At 41.2% G+C, this 18872-nt stretch overlaps 1 protein-coding gene across 2 annotated transcripts in view; it reads right to left on the bottom strand.

Annotated features, from left to right (window-relative positions):
• adcy9 (adenylate cyclase 9) overlaps positions 1-18872 on the bottom strand; it is a 117038-nt gene that overhangs the window by 18059 nt on the left and 80107 nt on the right. For both annotated transcript variants that reach the window (XM_051933395.1, XM_051933394.1), the window contains 3 exons: positions 17104-17321; positions 9839-9941; positions 989-1197 (listed from right to left, as the gene is read on the bottom strand). In XM_051933395.1, the coding sequence (XP_051789355.1) occupies positions 989-1197; positions 9839-9941; positions 17104-17321 (530 nt within the window). The remainder of the gene's footprint in view (positions 1-988; positions 1198-9838; positions 9942-17103; positions 17322-18872) is intronic.

The following is an 18872-nucleotide window of genomic DNA, read 5'->3' as shown; positions in this document are numbered from 1 at the left end:
CAACTGTATATGGGGATGTTTAACTCCATTGAGGTTCTCTCTCCATGGCTTCTTTCAAGAGCTGAACGTTGTTCATTCAGGGCCACCGCCAAACTAGGCAGTTTCTTCTGATATCCAAGTGAAAGCTCAGTACAGTTGGAGAACTGAACCAAAACAAACGTTGCTAGATATGGGAAAAATATTATTTGACTTCAGATTGTAAATTGACGTGCGTTAAAGTGCAGGATGACAATATTAATCCTGCTTCGAGAAAAGGAATGAGAAAAACATAAAAACAAATTCACATTTAAACCCATGCAGAAGTGCAAAGAAAATGCAAACCATCATCTGGTGACCAGCAACTTTTCTAAAGAAAATTCTACATTAATTTAGAAAGCCACAGCAGCTTTATGGCACAATTTAAAAATGCATGCTAGGTAAGGGAACAACAAACTGTGGAGTTTTAATCTGCACTTCACTCTTTAATACTTTACCTTCTCTTTATGGTTCTATTTCTTGTCTGTCTTTGTGTCCTTTGTCTACTCTTCTAACGGACCACCTTTCAGACTAATGCTGGGTGGTCCGTTTATCACTCTCTCATTGGTCATTTCTGCAATATGTGGTATTTTATAAATTAACGTGTTTTGACTAATCAGAAATGTAAAAATCCGCGGTGGGCTGGCACTCTGCCCGGGATTGGTTCCTGCCTTGTGCCCTGTGTTGGCTGGGATTGGCTCCAGCAGACCCCCGTGACCCTGTGTTCAGATTCAGCGGGTTTGAAAATGGATGGATGGATGGAAATGTAAAATACATCACTATCTTCAACAAGTAGGAGAGACTGGCTTGTGTGTATCTGAATTTCAGTGCCGTGAATTTAGTGAGAAACTGTTGAAAAGATTAACTTTCCTGAAATAAGTTCCACTTTTTGAATTGGTTACAACGTTAAAAAGCAACCCGGCGCTTACTGCTTATAGTGTGACAGTGTACAGAAAACTAAGCAGCATCTCACCGCACAGACAGGACCAGTGATACTCCTTCCAACAGTATGGCAAGGACGCTGACCGCGATGGCAGCAGGAGGAGGACTCGTCCCCAAGACCAACGGTTTCAAGAAACAGCTGAGGGTAATGAACAAGAGCACTGCAGATGAAAGCAACACATCTAGGAAGGAGCTAAAAGTTGAGCTGGCAAATGTCTTCACAGGAGCAATCAGTTCAACCTGGTAAAAAATAAAAATCATAAAGATTCAAAGAATTTGTGTTTAATTAATCATGCAAACATTAGATTATCTGGCTATGTTTAAATATCATTTTTGAAAAATCACATTTTTTGTAAGATAAAAGATAAATAAAAGTTAATCACATTCTGAAGAAATGCTAAGACACATTTTCAGACGTCCAACCTGTTATCGGCACTCCAGCCCAGCAGAACGGAGGCAACACTCCATGTCATGGAGACTTTAATGCAGCAAGAACTGACTTGGCACTGACTTTACTTTTAGATAAAGCTGAAGGTACAGCCTGGTTGGTCAACACAGTGGTCCAAACACCACATTACACGGCAGATACTTTAAAGCTGAAGTACGTACTACACTAGCCAAGGTAAGGCTTCACAGATGAAACGAACTAAGACAGCAGAGAGCTGGCGCTGCTGTGTAAAACTGGAGCTTATCGAGCTCTAAGACAACCTCAGCGACATCCATGCTGCAATGGAAAGATAAAAAAATAAATAAATACATGAAATAAACCTTAACTAGACTGGGAATAAAACGATGTCAACACTACTATATTTTCATTAAAAACCACAGTTTTTAAACAAAATTGATCTCCCTCCATACTGGCATTTCCGAATCATTGAAAAAAGCATCTCTGCCAACAACATTTATTTATATAATACCGTATTTACGCATGTACCACGCGCACATTTTTTCCCGAAAATTAGCATTAGAAAATCAGGTGTGCGTCATACACGAGGAAATGTAAATAATGTTTACTTACTTCTTCTGCTCGCGCTCTCTCTCTCTCTCTAGCTCACTCGCGCTCTCTCTCTCTCTCTCTCTAGCTCGCTCGCGCTCGCGCGCTCTCTCTCTCTCTAGCTCAATCGCGCGCTCTCTCTCTCGCTCACTCTCTCTCTAGCTCGCTCGTGCTCTCTCTCTCTAGCTTGCTCGCGCTCGCTCTCTCTGTCTAGCTCGCTCGCTCTCTCTCTCTCTCTCTCTAGCTCGCTCACTCTCTCTCTCTAGCTCACTCGTGCTCTCTCTCTCTCTCTCTAGCTCCCTCTCGCTCTCACTCTCTCTCTCGCTCTCTCTCACTCCCTCTCGCTCTCTAGCTCGCTCGCTCTCTCTCTCTCTCTTGCTCCCTCTCTCACTCTCTCGCTAGCTCCCTCTCTCTCGCTCGCTCTCTCTCTTGTTTTTGAATCAGTTTGGCGTCATCATTCAGCATGGATAGTAGCGATTACGATTACGCGATTTTCTTTATAAAAAGTAGAGTGCGCGTCTTACACGAGGGCGCATGGTACACAAGTAAAAACGGTAATAATAATAATGCATTTTATTTATAGGGCATTTGACATTAGCAGTAAATCTCAAAGTGCTACATAAAAAGTTTTAACAAAGGCAAAGCAAGATAAAAACAGAGATAAAACAACAATAATTGTAGCATTCTTGTTAATAAGCTTTCCTAAATAGAAAAGTCTTTAGCTGTTTTTTAAAAACAGCCCACAATCTGCTGTGTTCTCAGGCTCTCTGGTAGGGCATTCGAGAGCCGAGGAGCAGTGGCTGTAAAGGCTCGGTCTCCCATTGTATGAAGTTTGGTCACAGGGGGGTGAAGGCGGTGGGTGTTTGTAAAACGGAGGTTTCTTGCAGTGGATTGTAATATAAGGAGTTCTTTAAGATATTGTGGAGCATTTCCATGGATACACTGGTGAGTAAACTAACAGAGTTTGTATTCGATGCGGAGATGGCTAGGGAGCCAGTGAAGTGACCGAAGGATTGGTGAAATGTGTTCATATTTTTATGTAAATATAATAATACTAGCCGACGCCCGCCGCACTATATGGCGGTGTAAGAATAGGAATGGAAAATGGTGAGAAAGGAATTCAAAAATCAAGAAGAAATAAAAACTTCTTGAAAGACGCAGTTGTGAATACGTGTTTTGGTGGAGACGACAGATAATGAGTCGAAAGATCTAACCCTAGGAAAAGCCACATACAACTGACCGTGGCTGAAGACTGGTTGTTGCAGATTAACACAAATCTTTGCAAACGTTTGTCCTTGGGACTTGTTGATAGTCATTGAGCAGGCGAGTCTGAGTGGGAATTGTGTGCGTTTAAATTTAAAAGGGAGATTGGTGTCAGAAGGAAGTAGCGAGATTCTGGGAATGAAGATTGTTTCAGAATTTTGGATAGCAATCAGTTTGCACCCAATAATATTTGTATGTATTTGGGTAACAATAAGTCTTGTTCCGTTGCAAAGACCTTTTGATGGCATAATAATTCGGAGGAGCATAACTACAGCTCCTACCTTCAGATGAAGGATATGGGGAGGCATGCCAGTTGGTGTGAGGGTGTGTAAAAACTCCTGTGGGTACGTTTGTTGATCATTAGGATCGTCACTGACTACTGTATCTACACTCTTGAAGGTCACTTTTTCACCGTGTAGAAGATCAAAAACTTTGTTGTTAATATGTAGAGAATCGTCATTTGTGACGCTCAGTATTGGTCTTGTAGCAAGTTCTTGGGGAGTCACAGTCGAGAAATTAATATCACCATAAAGATGAGCAACTGGGTCTTGTTGTTGTGGTAAACACTGAGCAGGTAGTTCTGCCGTGTCTCTAGTTTTACCTTCCTGAACTTGAAGAAGCCATTGAACAAATTGAGTTTCACTTTCGAGAGCTCTCATATTTTTTGTGAGTTTTAGGACTTTCATTTCGTTCCACAGCCTGTGTTTGTTGATGGAAGAGGCAACGGTGAGGGCTCGAGAACCGCGGAAGATAACAGGCAGTTATTTGGCAGAAATTAGGGATACTGTCGTTCATTTTATAACAAAGGCTTAGGAAACAACCGTCGCAGTGTAACGAAAATAGGAAGGAGCGAAACCAATGCCAATGGTCGACAGAGTACCTTCCTGTAGCAGGCTACGGAAAAGACTCCCAGGCGCACACATGGCTGAAGTGAAAGGTCACGCGGTCAGGCTAAATATAGGGTGGTGATGTGACACCAATGGGGTCATGAGAGAGGAGCGGGGAACGCGGTAGTCCGAAGGAGGAATAGGAATCGAGAAAAGCGGCATGGGGGTGTATGGGAGGCGTCAGGCAGCATGGAGAAGGGTTTGGAAGAGCAGGAATAGGAATCGAGAAATGCCGTGTCGGCTGCGTGTGGGTGGGACCGCTTTTGAAGAGGAAGCAGGACGAACCAGAAGAGGAATATATATAAGAGATATAATAATATATATTATTTATATAGCACATTTTCATACAAACAATGTAGCCCAAAGTGCTTTACATGATGATGAAAGAGAAAAAAGACACAATAAATAATTAAAATTACGGAACACTAATTAACACAGAATAAAAGTAAGGTCCGATGGCCAGGGAGGACAGAAAAACAAAAGAAAAAAAAATTCCAGATGGCTGGAGAAAAAAATAAAATCTGCAGGGGTGCCCACACTTGAATGACTGAAAACGCATATGACGTTTGCTGTTCACCTACATTGGTGGAAACATGAAGAGGAAGTGTCCTCCATGCTTGACATGCGTTTGTAGCCAACATTCATGTCTGTGTTTTTAAATGAGAAATATCACGATGTAAACGCAGAAGAGAAATTCAAACAGAATAAAAAATGTTTTAAAATGGGCTTATAAAGATGCACTGCAAAAAAGCACAAGAGTCTATAGGTTGTTAACCATTGTTACACCTAATGGGTTTATGGGTGACTCATGGCTGTTCTAGACGTGTGGACTATTGAATTCCATCCATCCATCATCCAACACGCTATATCCTAACTACAGGGTCATGGGGGTCTGCTGGAGCCAATCCCAGCCAACACAGGGTGCAAGGCAGGAAACAAGCCCCGGGCAGGGTGCCAGCCCACCACAGGGCGCACACACACACACACCAAGCACACACTAGGGACAATTTAGAATCGCCAATGCACCTAACCTGCATGTCTTTGAACTGTGGGAGGAAACCCATGAAGACACGGGGAGAACATGCAAACTCCACTCAGGGAGGACCCGGGAAGCGAACCACAGGTCTCCTAACTGCGAGGCAGCAGCGCTACCACTGCGCCACCCACTATTGAATTCAATACTTTAAATTCTCAATAACCGTTTTAAGGATAAATGAGAATATTTATCCTAAAGAGATAAAGAACACACTACAGGTAATTTACATCCTTCAAATAATTGATGTTTGTATCATATTTAGATTGCTAATGAATACAAGTATAAAGTAGTGGGCAAAAAAAAAAACTGTAACTTGCAAATAGTCAAATTTTATTTATAGAGCAAGTTTAAAAATTATCTTAAATATAAATGTCTACACGTGGAAGTGTGTGCATCTGTCTGTCCAGGCCAGAAGTATGAGGCTACAGCATGAAGCTCAAAGAAAGCGACAATGGCGCCAAAGTAAAACCACCGAGAAAAGAGAGAAACTCGTTTAGCTGCTAATACACAAACGAGACGAGCACATTGGAAAAACGGTATCCCTGTTACTTTTCCTCCTGCCACTAATAAACACATGAGGCAATCATGTTGACAAAACAAAGCCTCAGAAGAAAGAGACACTCACTTAGCCGCTAATACACAAGCGATGTGAGCACGTCGGTAAAATGAGACCTCCTAGGACCACGGTTTTCAAACTTTTTTGAACAAGTACCACTCCGCGAGGACCAGTAAACTGAAGTACCACTGTCAATGAATCGTTAATTTACGCCCGTGTTATTTTAGAAGAAAAAGTCACTATAATCACTATAATGACTATAATTATGACGTTAAAGTGATATTAAACTAATTAAGGAAATGGGTGCCCGCGTTAATAAAAGCCGGCTTGGAGTCTTCCATGCATTTACAGTAGTATACTTATACTATATATGATTATATGCAACATATTGGCATTCTAGCAACATCGATACATGGAAAATAAAGGACTACACGAGTACCACTTGGCATGACTTGAAGTACCACCAGTGGTACGCATACCACGGTTTGAAAACCGTGGTCCTAGGAGAGAGACGCCCAGAGTTGTTCCTTTCAATTAGGGGTGGAGCAGTGCCTCGGGTTCCTGAAGGGCTCCCTGGGAATTGAAGTTGGGTGCAGCCCTGTTGGGTCCCGCAGGCACCGCCAGGGGGTGCTGTGTTTGGGACTCCTGAGCCCGCGTGAGAAGCATATTCATCACACCTGGAAGTGCAGCCGGAACTCGGTGATCAAGCACCTGGAGCACTTCTGGGTGAACTATAAAAGGAGCCAGCAATCACCACTCAGCGGCCAGAGTCGGGTGGGAGAAGGACAAAGCTTACTGAGGAGGAGTGGTGGTGCCGAGAGAGAAGAAAAGTGTGTGATTTATTTGTGTCTGTGCTTTGGGACTTTGTATTACCTGTGGGACACGGGGAAGACGTGCACCCAACAAGGGAAGAAAATTAAAAGTGTGATTGGTTTTACACGGGCCTCCGTGTCAATCTGGGTCGGGTCGGGTGCAATATAGCGTCTAACTTACAATATATATATATTGTGATGGACAGCTAGGGTGGAAGGACCAGGGGAAAGGGCATTGATGAAGCAATACCTCCCCTGGGACACTAGGGGGCAGCCCTCCTGGGCAGCTGTGGCACCACGGATTCCCGCAGGGCATGTCGGGAACTGGAGTTTGGTGAAGCCCTGTTGGGTTCTTTGGGGGCCACCAGGGGAAGCTGCAGAGCCCAGTAGAAGACCTCCAGCACACCTGGGAGTGATTTCAGGTAATAGTGATGAACCACCTGGAACACTGCCGGGACCTGAATAAGAGGAGCCGCCTCACTCCATTGAGGAGCCAGAGTCGGGAGGAAGGAGTGGACAAAGCCTGAGGAAGAGTGGAGGCGGATGGACTGGCGGCAAGGAAGGGAATGGACTGTATATTGGTACACTGCAGTGTTGGTAACATGTGCACAAACTGTAAATAAACACGGGTGTTGAGTGCACCTGTGTCCTGTGGCTTACAATATATATATATATATATATATATACTGTTAGGTCCATAAATATTTGGACAGAGACAACTTTTTTCTAATTTTGGTTCTGTACATTACCACAATGAATTTTAAATGAAACAACTCCGATGCAGTTGAAGTTTAGACTTTCAGCTTTAATTCAGTGGGGTGAACAAAACGATTGCATAAAAATGTGAGGCAACTAAAGCATTTTTTGAACACAATCCCTTCATTTCAGTGGCTCAAAAGTAATTGGACAAATTAAATAACTGGAAATAAAATGTTCATTTCTAATACCTGGTTGAAAACCCTTTACTGGCAATGACAGCCTGAAGTCCTGAACTCCTGGACATCACCAGATGCTGGGTTTCCTCCTTTTTAATGCTCTGCCAGGCCTTTACTGCAGCGGCTTTCAGTTGCTGCTTGTTTGTGGGCCTTTCTGTCTGAAGTTTAGTCTTCAACAAGTGAAATGCCTGCTCAATTGGGTTAAGATCAGGTGACTGACTTGGCCATTCAAGAATTTTCCACTTCTTTGCTTTAATAAATTCCTGGGTTGCTTTGGCTGTATGTTTTGGGTCATTGTCCATCTGTATCATGAAACGCCACCCAAGCAATGTGACGTCATTTAGCTGGATTTGAGCACACAGTATGTCTCTGAACACCTCAGAATTCATTCGGCTGCTTCTGTCCTGTGTCACATCATCAATAAACACTAGTGTCCCAGTGCCACTGGCAGCCATGCACGCACAAGCCATCACACTGCCTCCACCATGTTTTACAGATGATGTGGTATGCTTTGGATAATGAGCTGTTCCACGCCTTCTCCATACTTTTTTCTTGCCATCATTCTGGTAGAGGTTGATCTTGGTGTCATCTGTCCAAAGAATGTTTTTCCAGAACTGTGCTGGCTTTTTTAGATGTTCTTTAGCAAAGTCCAATCTAGCCTTTCTATTCTTGAAGCTTATGAGTGGCTTGCACCTTGCAGTGCACCCTCTGTATTTACTTTCATGCCGTCTTCTCTTTATGGTAGACTTGGATATCGATACACCTACCCCCTGGAGAGTGTTGTTCACTTGGTTGGCTGTTGTGAAGGGGTTTCTCTTCACCATGGAAATGATTCTGCGATCATCCACCACTGTTGTCTTCCGTGGACGTCCACGTCTTTTTGCATTGCTGAGTTCACCAGTGCTTGCTTTCTTTCTCAGGATGTACCAAACTGTAGATTTTGCCACTCGTAATATTGTAGCAATTTCTCGGATGGGTTTTTTCTGTTTTCGCAGCTTAAGGATGGCTTCTTTCACCTGCATGGAGAGCTCCTTTGACCGCATGTTGTCTGTTCATAGCAAAATCTTCCACATGCAAGCACCACACCTCAAATCAACTCCAGGCCTTTTATCTGCTTAATTGATAATGACATAACGACGGACTTGACCACACCTGCCCATGAAATAGCCTTTGAGTCAATTGTCCAATTAGTTTTGAGCCCCTGAAATGAAGGGATCGTGTTCAAAAAATGCTTTAGTTGCCTCACATTTTTATGCAATCATTTTGTTCACCCCACTGAATTAAAGCTGAAAGTCTGCACTTCAACTGCATCGGAGTTGTTTAATTTAAAATTCACTGTGGTAATGTACAGAACCAAAATTAGAAAAAAGTTGTCTCTGTCCAAATATTTATGAACCTAACTGTATGTATAGTAAATAAATACACAAAAAATAAATGCTCATATTTAAGTTTAGAACGCTAAGTCAAAAAGATAGGCTTTCAGACAGGACTTAAAAGTGACTAAAGTTGGTGCTGACCTAATATAAAAAGGGAGACTGTTCCGAAGCTTAGAGGCAGCTACTGCAAAAGCACAGTCCCCGGGTTAAGGTTAAGTCTAGATCTCAGCACATCCAATAAACTTGTGGTCAGAAGACCTCAGTGACCGTGGAGGAGAATAAGGTTGCAAGAGGTCAGTAAGATAAAAGGGGGCCTTAAAAACAAACAGTAAAATCTCAAACTCAATCCTGTAGTGAACAGGAAGCCAGTGAAGAGAAGCTAAGAGTGGTGTGATGCGATTCTGATTTCGTGTGCCCATTACAAGCCTGGCAGCAGCGTTCTGGACGAGCTGAAGACAACCAAGGGATGACTGATTAACTCCAGTGTATAATGAGTTGTTGTAGTCAAGCTGAGAAGAGACACATGCATGAATTAGTTTTTCAAAATCATCTACAGAAACAAACAGCTTGACTTTGCCCGCGCACTCCAACTGCCTAAAATATATGCAAAAACTAAAAAAAAAAAAAAAAATCCAAAACACCGCTGTAGTCGTAAAGCGCTGTGAGGGGGTGCTACAACACAAACACAGCTATAACAACTAATGTCTACTATTCCATTTTTTATAAAACAAATAACCAGCACAATAACGATACCAACAGTAATACAAATAATGAACAAATCTTCTAACTGCAGTAAAATAAAAGCAAATGACCAACACAACAGCATTACTGTAACTCTTCCATAGACGGCTTCTGTGTTAGCATTGCTTACATGAAATAAATCACGAATGTAGCTATACACCTCTGATGTAAGAACAACAAAAGAAAACGTTGTTGAGTATCAAACTGTACATAATCTAAATGTGTTAACAAGTTCTAAAGACAAGCATGCAGCACAGAAAGTGATCGTGGTGAAGCGTTACCTCCTTCTGATAGCTGAGTCGATACATTTTTTCAAGGTCTTCTTTTAGGAAGTTTAGGCTCAGCTTGTTTATGGGTGGCTTTAGGAAGTACTTTTTCATCAGGCTGTGAAGAAAAGAAAAAAGAAGAGAAAGAACAGAATGTTAGCTCATCTTCATTACTTTAGATTTTCTTCAGTCAGTTTTTGCTGCCAAAACTGGTTTTAAGATTTGCAATCTACATTGTGTATATTTTGGCAACAAGGCCAAAGCCCTGTCTGATTTGCATGAAGAATGAATTCATGGAAGGTTATTATCAGAAGACTTTATCTGCTGCCACTACTTTTGAAACATTTTGAGTGCAGAGTTTCCATCTTATTCTGCATTAGGAAGCTTAACAAAAACTTATAAAAATGACTAATGACCTCCTTATGGCCGTTGATTCTAGTTTAATTCCTACTAGCCAACCCACGGCGTAGCATACGCCGCATAATTATGTATTGATGGGTGAACACTTCCTGAAAGACACAGTTGTCCAAATGGGGTTGGTTTTGAGGATATGACTGTAGGTGAATGAAAAGATGTAACTCTGGAGAGGGCAACATACAATACAGCGTTTTACACGCTGCATACAGCAATTCACATCGAAGTATAGACACTGCTAAGACCATGGAATACCCCTCGCAAACTGTTTTACACGCTGCATACAGCGATTCACATCCGCGACAAACACATTTTTTTGCACACTGCATACAGCGATTCACATCCGCGACAAATATGATTCTTCTTAGATGGTGCTGTCGCGTCCACCCTCGCTCTCGAAGCATACACACTGCCTGGTCATGTGCCCGCTCGCAAGAGCAACTAACAGAGACCCGCCCATCAACTGTAAGACCATGGGATACCCCTCGCAAATGGTTCTACACGCTGCATACAGCGATTCACATCCGCGACATGATTTTTCTTAGATGGTCCTGTCGCGTCCACCCTCGCACTCGAAGCATACACACTGCCTGGTCATGTGCCCGGTCGCAAGAGCAACTGACAGAGACCCGCCCACCAACTCTAAGACCATGGGATACCCCTCGGAAAGTGTTTTACACGGTGCATACAGCGATTCACATCCGCGACAAACAAACTGTTTTACACGCCGCATACAGCGAAATTATACAAGAAATAGTATAAGGCGAAATAAAGAACAAATAAAATAAAAAATAAAAAATAAGACCATGGCATGTAAAACAGTTTGTGATGGTGGACGCGGTTGTGCGTCATAACCGAAAAGAATAGTGGTTCACGACCATAATTCGTTCCAAAACTCTGGTCGTAAACCAATTTGGTAGTGAACCGAAGCAATTTCTCCCATAGGATTGTATGTCAATACAATTAATCAGTTCCAGACTGTACGAACTGTATGTAAATATTTATTTTAAGTTTTTAAGCACAAATATAGTTAATTAAACCATAGAATGCACAGCGTAATAGTAAACTAAATGTAAAAACACTGAATAACACTGAGAAAACCTTGAACAACAGAGAACACTAACACTGCAATAGTTCATGCTATAGCGCTACCAACCGCTGGCTAAAAACACTTTTTTTTTTTAATGAGTTTTAAGCACAGGGAAAAAAATGAACATTTGAAAAATCCGTAATTTAATAAACCACCAAGAAAAGTAACATTGCAACAATGCAGGCTACGAACCGATCACTGTAAACAGAAGTGAAAACAAAATCAAGCCCAGTGCATTCTTTAACTGCCTTCCTACCTTATGAGTCCAGCTCTCTCTCTCTCTCTGGCACTGCCTGTGTGTGTGCGCGTCTCTCGCGCTGCCTCTGTGTGAACCGAGGTTCCACTGAGGTTGACTAATGAAAAGTCAACGTCGCTCAGAGGTGCATGTGGAGTCTAGCAGAGATGAACGTGAATGACGCCCGGTGTTGTGAGTTGCTGCGTCCGAGTTGGTGGGCGTGGCTCTGCGAGTTGTCGTCATATCCAATGGTCTTAGAGTTGGTGGGCGTGGCTGTCTTGCATGCTTTCCATGGTTGGCTACTTGTCGGCGGCTTAGTGAATTATATATATAGATTCTCATCCTCCTTGATCAGAGTGCAGCCTTTGACACTATTTGTCACACGACTCTTCTCAATAGATTATCTTCGACTGGCATTACCCACACTCCGCTAGAGTGGTTCAGATCCTACCTCTCAGGCCGCACTCAGTTTGTTCAGCTTAAAACTTTCACATCCCAACTCACAGCTGTTACTTCAGGTGGGCTCTGTCCTGGGGCCCCACCTTTTCATTATTTACCTCCTTCCCCTTGGTAATATCTTTCGTAAATATAACATTAGCTTCCAATGTTATGCTGATGACCCCCCAGCTCTATCTCACTAGCAAATCTACTGCTTCCTTTCCACCCTCCTCACTTATTGATTGCATAGCAGAAATCAAATCCTGGTGTTCTTCAAATTTTCTTAAATTAAATAGTGACAAAACTGAGGTTCTCCTCATTGGTACAAAATCAACATTATCCAAAACTGATCGTTTTTTCATTTGTTATTGATAATTCCTCTGTCTCCCCTTCCCCACGGGTTAAGAGTCTGGGTGTCATCCTTGACAGTACTTTATCCTTTCAGTCCCACGTCAATAACATCTCCCGGTTTGCATATTTTCACTTGCGTCACATTAATCGTATTCACCCCACACCACTGCTATCCTTGTTCATAGCCTTGTCACTTCTCATCTGGATTACCGGTATTGCAATTCCATTTTCTTTGGTCTTTCACGCAAATCTCTTTATAAGCTTCAACTGGTCCAGAATTCAGCTGCCCGCATCATTACTAGAACCCCCTCTATTCACCACATCACTCCTGTTTTGCAGCAGCTTCATTGGCTTCCAGTTCAGTTCCGAATGCAATTCAAAATTCTCCTACTAACTTTTAAGGCTCTCCACAACCTCGCCCCTCCACATCTGTCTGACCCCTCCTCCATGTTGCCATTCCCTCCCGTACCCTTAGATCCTCTTCCTCCATCCACTTGACTGTCCCCTTCATCCGTCTTACCATTCAGTCACTCGACTCCCCAGCTCTGGAACTCACTGCCATCTGAGCTTAGAAATATTGAATCATTTTCACTTTTCCAATCTAAACTTAAAACTCATTTGTTTAAGACTTCTTTTTCTCTTTGATTGCAATTGCTCTGTCTGATTTTAACTTTTGTATTTTATTTTTGTTTATATTCTGTGTTTTATCTATTGTTCAGTGTCCTTGAGTGTTTAGAATGGCGCCTACAATTAAATAAAATGTATTATTAAATGTATGCCCTTTAAGAAAACAGTGTTCAGGATAACCATGTTGTGCACGACAGGCTAAGGCAGAAACATTTTAGGAATGAGCTTGAGCATTATCATTCATGTGCTCTTTATAATGAAATTAGTGAGATAATCACTAAATTAACTGAAGCTAACAAAGGAACCAATCCTATAACCGGAATTTGTTTCTGTTCTGTCTGCGCACACATTTTGCACATTTGTTTCTTGATAGAAACACCTTGTAAATAGTAATAAATCTTTTGTTATTATTATTTCTGACACAAGAAGGGGGAGAGCACCTTTATGGCTCGTTTTGTCTAATAGCTGCCCCTGGCTAATGGCACACTGCACAGATATTCACTACTGGTCAAAAGTTTTAGAACACCTCAGTTTTTCTACAAATTTAATCCGTTGAAATGCAAGCAATGACCTAAAATGGTGAAAAGGCAAGCAGTACACTGACAGAGGTTTAAATTTAAAGTTTAAGTTAGCAAAAACTGAAAAAAAAACAAAATTTCAGAATATTACAAACCAACTGCCCCCTGCGGTTCCACACATGTAGTAGTGAAACAGGACAAACATTAAAAATCAATTAAAAAAAAAAAAAATTAATTCTGGCCAAGCAGAAGGTAAGTCCGCTCGAAAATCAAAAAGTCGACACTATACCTGACCGGACAACGTCCCCCGCGTGGAGAGAAAAGCACATGGCCGTGATCTCTCCGGCAATCAATCTCTAAAACACAAGTAGCTCTGATCTCTCTGTCAAAAACGTCAAATGTTACTCCTTAACAATCTGTAGATGATAATGTCTGCTGAACAAACAGGTATCGCTAGCTAAGTGGAGGCAGGGTACATGGCGCATGAGTGAGAAGGGCCTCCAACCTCTGTCTCAGATTAGCGCGAATATATCGCTCTTGCAAGCGAACTGTGATACTTACCATGATGACAGAAGTTGCAAAAAACAACCGGAATGTTCAAGCAAATTATAGAAAAAAACCCGATCTACATCTGTTAAGTACTTATCTCTTGAAAAGCAGACAGACAAACATTAAGACAGACATTGGATTTTATATATATATATATATATATATATATATATATATATATATATATATATATATATATACACAAATTGCATTTGTAGTCTGAGTCCCGTAGAGCAGTAGTGTACGCCTGATGATCCCAAATAAGGGCGAAACACGTGTTGCATACTCTCTGCATTATTTGACAGTAAACTCTGCAATATATTTTATATATATATATATATATATATATATATATATATATTGTGATGGATGGCCGGCGAGAGTTTCCAGCCCTCACCGCCAGGAGGAGCTCTCCCGACAGCATGGACATGCCCCGAATTCCAGCAGGGCCTCATGGACTTTGTAGTTTTTATGCACAGCCCTGCTGGATACCTTGGGGACCACTGGGAGTCGCTGTAGGGAGGCTCGTGGACTCGTATGTGCCCTATAACCTGGAAGTACGTCCTGGTCACATGAACAGGAGAAATGATGTACTTCCAGGTTGAAGAAAAGGACTTTTACCCTGACCCAGAAGTAATAAGGACTTGTGGACTGTTGGACAGAAACACCTCCAGGTCAGGGAGTATAAAAGGACTCTGGGAAAGCCCAGACACTGAGCTGAGCTGGGAGGTAGGGTGGCTAAGTGTCTGGGAGCGGAGGAGAGAGTATTGTGATTGGTTTATTGATTATATGAGTAGTGGGGAGTGGAGGGTGCTTTGTGCAAGTTATTATAATACAATAAATAATAATTGTACTTTTACCTGGTGTTTGGAGTGGTACCTGAGGATTCAAGAGGTCGATAAACGCCTCTACTGCTACTATATATATATATATATATATATATATATATATATATATATATATATATATATATATATATATATATAGAGTGACACTAGAGGGCGCTATCACTCCTCAAACCCACTAGACAAACGTCAAAGACACCAGGTAAAAGCACTAGAAAGTATTTTAATTTATCTTCAATATAATGTGCCTTCAAAGCACCACCATCACAATACACAATAAATCAATAATCAATACTACAATTTCTTTCCTCCTCTCCTCCCAGCAGCTCCGTCACACTCCCTCCCAACTCCGGCTCGCTTGCTGTGTCTCCACCAGTCCTTTATATAGTTCTTGACCCGGAAGTGCTCCTGTCCCTTCTGTCCATGTGATTCACTAGCACTTCTGGGTCAGATGGAGACTTATATTTTTCTTCAGCCCGGTTATACGGGAAACAAAAATCCCCTCGTCTCCCTGCAGCGTCACACGGTGGCACCCACAGTACCCAGCAGGGTTGTGAAGCCAAACTTCAACTCCTATGGTGCCCTGCAAGAATCCACGGCAGCTCTAGGCTGCAGGTAAGACTCCATCTAGCGTCCTGGGTGTGTCGGCCGGGATAAGTTGCTGGCTGTCCATCACAATTATATATTATATATATATATATATTATATATATATATATATATATTATATATATATATATATATATATATATATATATATTACAGTATATATATATATATTACAGTATATATATATATATATATATATATATATATATATTATATATATATATATATATATATATATATATATATATATAGGGCGGCACGGTGGCACAGTGGTAGCGCTGCTGCCTCGCAGTTAGGAGACCCGGGTTCACTTCCCAGGTCCTCCCTGCGTGGAGTTTGCATGTTCTCACTGTGTCTGCATGGGTTTCCTCCCACAGTCCAAAGACATGCAGGTTAGGTGGATTGGCGATTCTAAATTGGCCCTAGTGTGTGCTTGGTGTGTGTCTGTGTGTGTGTGTCCTGCGGTGGGTTGGCACCCTGCCCAGGATCCTGCCTTGTGCCCTGTGTTGGCTGGGACTGGCTCCAGCAGACCCCCGTGACCCTGTGTTCGGATTCAGCGGGTTGGAAAATGGATGGATATATATATATATATATATATATATATATATATATATATATATGAAGATAGACAGAAGGGCCTTCTTCAGGGAACACCAAATAGGTTACAACCTACAGATGTTCTGCAGCAATTAACATAAATTAAGCCTTGCAAGTTAATCCATCTCTGTAAGTTATCTAACATTAGGTAGATAAGAAAACTTTTAACTCACTAAGAAAAGTCAATGTAAGGCAGCATTTTGAGATATCTGACTGTACTCGAGCTGGTTAAGAATAACCTCTTAATTATTTCCTCCCATTGCCTGGTCAAATAAAACTCATGATTTGACGTAGACAATCATCTCTGGCCTGACTCAAGCCGAGTAGTAGCGTTTTTGTTTTTTTATCGTGTGTAGATTTCATTTTCACTTTCTGGTTGACTGGCAAACTCATCTGAAAAACGTCTTCATAATCCTATCATTTGTAACTGTTTTTACACTTACCCTTTTACATGATTTAGAAAAATCAGAGTGCAAAACACTAAGGTTTCAGGGTCACAGCTCCACCAGGCTGGGCTCAAATCTTGGTAGCGTTTGTCCTTTCTCTTTTTGCTTATGTTGGTTTTGCTCCAATGGCTCTGCTTCCCTTCCACATCTCAATAACGCACAGGCTACCTTGAAACCCTAAACAGACAGAGTTGTGATTGTGTATGCATGTGTGCCCCTTAATCGATTCTCCCCTGCCCACAAGTGACTGTTCCTTTCAGGACAGGCCTTTTACCCACTTGATCCTGATATTAAATTATGCACATCTGATGAATGAGGTAAATGACAGAGCAGCCTGAAAATTGTCAAATTACCTGCGGAATTACTGAAGCAGCACAGGAAAACTGGTTTGTAGATTTTTATAGTTTTGTGTTTACAGTTTTGAAAAAATGCACTGCAGTTCAGGAAATGTGAATAACATCATATGTTAAACTAAAAAAAGAAAAGGAACCTCATTTTCATAATTGCACTTTCATCAGTTTAAATATAGTGAGCATAGTAAAGAAAAGTTTATATACACCACCTGTCCTCTTTAATGACATCCACAAAATGGGCATCAGTCCTTTCACGTATTTTTTGACACTGTAGTGGAAGTAGAGCCGATTGGTCAATATTGACCCCAAACCACTTCCCCTTTTCCTGCAACATTTCATACAGTGATGTCTGACTGTTGGTCAGCTTATCTTCAGCAGCTGGGAGCAACAAGCCATTCTGTGCCTTGGCACTGCGCACTAGTGGGTTCTGTAAGGAGGAGAAGACAGCGATTTTTTTTAATCATATACTGTACAGCTTAACATGCACTGTAAAAATGCATAAACAAAAACTAGGGGGAAAAAAAAAAAAAATCACGAAACAGGAATTATCTTGCTTTTATTTAACAAATAAAATCTGCCAACAGGGTTAGGAAAACTTACTTGACAAGATTTTTTTAAAAACAAGCTAAAGAATATTAAAAAGAACTTCATGATAAGTCAATAAGTCTTACAATAAGGAAACCCAAGATTTAATGGCTTGATATAAAAACTTTTCACTTGCTTAGATTTCATTTTTTGCTGGTGTGATTTAAATCATATTGTCAGAATGCATTTGACAAGGTGCCACGTGAGATGGTGGGCATCAAACTAAAAGAAGTGGAAGTTCAGGGTGCGGTGTGCAGATATGTGCAGAATTGACTCATATACAGGACATCGAGGATGATGCTGCGAGAAACCTTTTCAGAATTGGCTGATATTAAGAGTGGTGTCCAGCAGGGGTCAGTGCCAGGGCTGCCACTCTATTTAATATACAGTACGTAAATGATCTGGAAAGCAATGTAAGTGACAAACTGGTTAAGTTTGCAGATGGTATCGAGTTAGGTGGATTGGCAGATATTCTGGAATTCATTGAGTAGTCATTATAGAGGGTCTTGGACAGTAGGGCAGATTTGTGGCACCTGCGATTTAACGTTAGTAAATGTGAAGTGTTACAAGTTGGAAGTAAAAACGTGAGGTTTGAATACACAATGGGCGGTCTGAAAATTGAGAGTCCACCTTCTTAGAAGGACTCAGAAGTCCTAGTGGACTCAACACTATCAACTGCCAGACTGTGTTCAGAAGCCAATAAGAAGACTAACATAATGTCAGGTTATATAGCGCCTTGATGTGTGGAGTACAAGTCACAGGAGGTTCTGCTCAAGCTTTATAACACACTGGTGAGGCCTCATCTGGAGTCCTGTGTGCAGTTTGGGTCTCCAGGCTACAAAAAGGATACAGCAATGCTAGAAAAGGTACAGAGAAGAGCAACAAGACTGATTCCAAGGGTACAGGGGATGAAAAGATTAAAAGAGCTGAGCCTTTTCAGTTTAATCAAAAGACGGAGAGAGAGAGAGAGAGAGAGAGAGAGAGAGAGAGAGAGAGATAGATAGATAGATAGAAAAGGCACTATATAATAGATAGATAGATAGATAGATAGATAGATAGATAGATAGATAGATAGATAGATAGATAGATAGATAGATAGATAGAAAAGGCACAATATAATAGATAGATAGATAGATAGATAGATAGATAGATAGATAGATAGATAGATAGATAGATAGATAGATAGATAGATAGATAGATAGATAGATAGATAGATAGATAGATAGATAGAAAAGGCACTATATAATAGATAGATAGATAGATAGATAGATAGATAGATAGATAGATAGATAGATAGATAGATAGATAGATAGATAGATAGATAGATAGATAGATAGAAAAGGCACTATATAATAGATAGATAGATAGATAGATAGATAGATAGATAGATAGA

Source organism: Erpetoichthys calabaricus, chromosome 11 (assembly GCF_900747795.2).
Source record: "Erpetoichthys calabaricus chromosome 11, fErpCal1.3, whole genome shotgun sequence".
NCBI lineage: Eukaryota > Metazoa > Chordata > Cladistia > Polypteriformes > Polypteridae > Erpetoichthys > Erpetoichthys calabaricus.
This window is presented reverse-complemented; position numbering and strand designations above follow the sequence as displayed.